The following is a 4309-nucleotide window of genomic DNA, read 5'->3' on the forward strand; positions in this document are numbered from 1 at the left end:
ACCTCTCCAGGAGGCCCCCCCCCAGAAGGTCCCCCCACCCCAGAAGGTCCCCGAGATCTCCAGAAGGTCCCACCACAGAAGGTCCCACCACTCCAGAAGCTCCTGGAGATCTCCAGAAGGTCCCACCACAGAAGGTCCCTGAGATCTCCATGAGGTCCCACCTCACCCCAGAAGGTCCCCAAGATCTCCAGAAGGTCCCACCACTCCAGGAGGTCCCTGAGATCTCCAGGAGGTCCCACCTCACCCCAGAAGGTCCCAAAGAGGTCCCACCCCAGAAGGTCCCATCCCAGAAGGTCCCACCACAGAAGGTCCCACCACCCCAGAAGGTCCCCAAGATCTCCAGGAGGTCCCACCTCACCCAAGAAGGTCCCCAAGATCTCCAGAAGGTCCCACCTCACCCCAGAAGGTCCCAAGGAGGTCCCACCCCAGAAGGTCCCACCCCAGAAGGTCCCACCACAGAAGGTCCCACCACCCCAGAAGGTCCCCAAGATCTCCAGGAGGTCCCACCTCACCCAAGAAGGTCCCCAAGATCTCCAGAAGGTCCCACCACAGAAGGTCCCTGAGATCTCCATGAGGTCCCACCTCACCCCAGAAGATCCCACTCCACGAGGTCCCACCTCACCCCAGAAGGTCCTACCTCACCCTAGAAGGTCCCCAAGATCTCCAGAAGGTCCTCAAGATCTCCAGAAGGTCCCACCACAGAAGGTCCCTGAGATCTCCAGAAGGTCCCACCTCACCTCAGAAGCTCCCCAAGATCTCCAGAAGGTCCCACCACTCCAGAAGGTCCTCAAGATCTCCAGGAGGTCCCACCCCAGAAGGTCCCACCACCCCAGAAGGTCCTGGAGGTGCCACCACCCAAGCCCAGAAGGTCCCCAGAAGGTCCCGGTGGTGTCACCTCGTCCACCAGGACGGTGTCCCCCAGGAAGAGGGCGTAGGTCTTCTCCTCCGGCCGCTTCCCCTCCCGGTTGGGCAGGTCCGAGAAGCCCACGTTGATGCTGAAGACCATCCCTTTGGGGTGAAAAAGGAGGATTTTGGGGCAGGAGGAGAAATTGGGGCGGTGGGACCAGATTTTGGGGCGAAAAACGACCATTTTGGGGCGGAAAAAGGGGGATTTTGGGGGGCAGGAGGAGAAGTTTGGGCGGTGGGAGAAGGTCTCGGGTGGTGGGACGTCGTTTTGGGTGAAAACAGACAATTTTGGAGGATTTTAGGGTGAAAAATGACAATTTTGGGGTGAAAATAGACAATTTTGTGGTGGAAAAAGGCGATTTTGGGTGGAAAAGGGGGATTTTGGGGTCAGGAGAAGTTTCGGTGTTGGGAGAACGTCTTGGGTGGTGGGACGTCATTTTGGGTGGAAAAGGACAATTTTGGGGTGGAAAAGGGCTATTTTGGGGTGGAAAAGGGCAATTTTAGGGCGAAAACAGACAATTTTGGGTGGTAGGACAAGATTTTGGGGTGGAAAAGGAGGATTTTGGGGTCAGGAGGAGAAGTTTGGGTGGTGGGAGAACATCTCGGGTGGTGGGACGTCATTTTGGGTGAAAACAGACAAGTTTGGAGGATTTTAGGGTGAAAAATGACAATTTTGGGGTGAAAAATGACGATTTTTGGGTGAAAATACACAATTTTGTGGTGGAAAAGGGCGATTTTGGGTGGAAAAGGGGGATTTTGGGGGCAGGAGGAGAAGTTTGGGTGGTGGGAGAAGGTCTCGGGTGGTGAGACGTCATTTTGGGTGGAAAAGGGCAATTTTGGGGTGGAAAAGGACAATTTTGGGTGCTGGGATGAGATTTTGAGATGGAAAAGTACCTTTTTGGGGTGAAAATAGACAATTTTGGGGGGTGGGACAAGATTTTGGGGTGGAAAAGTACCTTTTTGGGGTGAAAACAGACAATTTTGGGTGGTGGGATGAGATTTTGGGGTGGAAAAGTACCTTTTTGGGGTGAAAACAGACAATTTTGGGTGGTGGGATGAGATTTTGGGGTGGAAAAGTACCTTTTTGGTGTGAAAACAGACAATTTTGGGTGGTGGGATGAGATTTTGGGGTGGAAAAGTACCTTTTTGGTGTGAAAATAGACAATTTTGGGTGGTGGGACGAGATTTTGGGGTGGAAAAGTACCTTTTTGGTGTGAAAATAGACAATTTTGGGTGGTGGGACGAGATTTTGGGGTGGAAAAATACCTTTTTAGGGTGAAAACACAATTTTTGATGGTGGGACAAGATTTGGGGTAGAAAAGGCCAATTTTGGGGGAGAAAAGGACAATTTTGGGGTGGAATAAGCCCTCTTTTGGGTGCCAAAGGCCCCCTTTTGGGTGGAAAAGGAGGATTTTGGGGGTGGAAAAGAACCTTTTTGGGGTGGAAAAGGACGATTTTGGGTGAAAGAGCAGGATTTTGGGGTGAAAAATGACAATTTTGGGGTGAGGGACAACAATTTTGGGTGGTGGAAGGAGATTTTGGGTGGAAAAGGACAATTTTGGGGCGGAAAAGGACCTTTTTGGGGCGGAAACGAACCTTTTTGGGGCAGAAAAGGCCTTTTTTAGGCGAAGAGGAGCATTTTGGGGTGAAAAAAGCTCATTTTGGGGGGTTCTCCTCACCTTTCTTGAGGCGGTGTTGGTTCTTGCTGTTGATGACCAAGGAACCTTCTCGGAACTCGATGCCCATGGCAAAGCTAGGGGAGATACCATCAGGTGGGGCCACCAAGATGTTGTGTCCCCTCAAAACCCTTCCAAAAGCCCCAATATCCTCCATTCTCACCCCAAATTCTTGGTGATTTTACTCAACAGCTCCGGCTTCTGCTTCTTCACCAGGTCCATGACGGCGGCGTAGACGTCGCAGAGCTTGGTTCCTAGAAGAAGCCAACCGTGAGGGTGGTGGCCACATCTCCATAGGGTTCCACAGAGATGAGGGTGGTGGCCATATCTCCATAGGGTTCCACGGAGGAGGTCCAAGATGGGGTTTGGTGGACCTCCAGGAGGTCCAAGAGGTGGGAGAACTTCTGAGGTGGACCTCACCGTGTCTCATCTCCTTGAGCATCTCCTCCTGGAGCTGGAGGAGGAAGGCGTAGTGGTCCTGCATCTCCTGAGGTGGGTCCACCATCAAGGTCCTCACCAGGTTGGAGCAGTAGGACTTGTACCGGATGCCCATGGCGCAGGTGATGGCCCCGAAATGCATGTGGTTCTTGTCGCTAAAAAACGGGGGAAACACCCCAAAATTGAAGGGGGGGACCTCAAGAAGGTGCCCGACCCCTCCTGGGACAATTTTTCCCCAATTTTTGGGGAAAAAAAAGGAGAAATTGGCCAAAATTGTGATTTTTCGGAATGGAAATGACCTTTTTGGGGATTTTTTTGAGAGAAATTTCACCCCACCTCAATTTTTTTTGAGGTAAAAAAGGTAGAATTGAACCCCCCCAACGTTTTTAGGGGGAAACCGATCCCCCCCAGCACCTTTTTGGGGGGGAAAAAGGGAGAAATTGGGCAAATTTGCTATTTTTTGGAAGGGAAATGACCTTTTTTGGCCTTTTTTTGAGAGAAATTTCACCCCCCCTCAAATTTTTCTGAGGTAAAAAAGGTAGAATTGAGCCCCCTGGATTTTTATGGGGGGAAAGTGACCCCCTCCCGCACCTTTTTTGGGGAGAAAAACGGAGAAATTGTCCATGACGGCGGCGTAGACGTCGCAGAGCTTGGTTCCTAGAAGAACCCAACCGTGAGGGTGGTGGCCACATCTCCATAGGGTTCCACGGAGGAGGTCCAAGAGGGGGTTTGGTGGACCTCCAGGAGGTCCAAGAGGTGGGAGAACTTCTGAGGTGGACCTCACCGTGTCTCATCTCCTTGAGCATCTCCTCCTGGAGCTGGAGGAGGAAGGCGTAGTGGTCCTGCATCTCCTGAGGTGGGTCCACCATCAAGGTCCTCACCAGGTTGGAGCAGTAGGACTTGTACCGGATGCCCATGGCGCAGGTGATGGCCCCGAAATGCATGTGGTTCTTGTCGCTAAAAAACAGGGGGAAACACCCCAAAATTGAAGGGGGGGGACCTCAAGAAGGTGCCCGACCCCTCCGGGGACAATTTTTCCCCAATTTTGGGGGAAAAAAAAGGAGAAATTGGCCAAAATTGCGATTTTTTGGAATGGAAATGACCTTTTTTGGCTTTATTTTTGAGAGAAATTTCACCCCCTCTCAAATTTTTCTGAGGTAAAAAAGGTAGAATTGAGCCCCCTGGATTTTTATGGGGGGAAAGTGACCCCCTCCCGCACCTTTTTTGGGGAGAAAAAGGGAGAAATTGGCCAAATTTGCCATTTTTTGGAATGGAAATGACCTTTTTTG

The 4309-nt window shown here is 51.5% G+C and overlaps 1 protein-coding gene across 1 annotated transcript in view; it reads right to left on the minus strand.

The window, feature by feature from the left end:
• The window catches only part of SUPT16H (SPT16 homolog, facilitates chromatin remodeling subunit), a gene marked incomplete at its 3' end in the record, with an annotated part of 17503 nt that extends 14332 nt beyond the window's left edge, over positions 1 to 3171 (minus strand). The window contains exons 1-4 of the mRNA XM_014961742.1: positions 3003 to 3171; positions 2746 to 2836; positions 2586 to 2659; positions 896 to 1008 (exon numbers count right to left, since the gene is read on the minus strand). Coding sequence (XP_014817228.1) covers positions 896 to 1008; positions 2586 to 2659; positions 2746 to 2836; positions 3003 to 3162 — 438 coding nt within the window. The remainder of the gene's footprint in view (positions 1 to 895; positions 1009 to 2585; positions 2660 to 2745; positions 2837 to 3002) is intronic.
• Positions 3172 to 4309: the final 1138 nt, after the last annotated feature.

This window comes from Calidris pugnax, unplaced genomic scaffold (assembly GCF_001431845.1).
Source record: "Calidris pugnax isolate Ruff unplaced genomic scaffold, ASM143184v1 scaffold881, whole genome shotgun sequence".
In the NCBI taxonomy this organism is placed as follows: domain Eukaryota; kingdom Metazoa; phylum Chordata; class Aves; order Charadriiformes; family Scolopacidae; genus Calidris; species Calidris pugnax.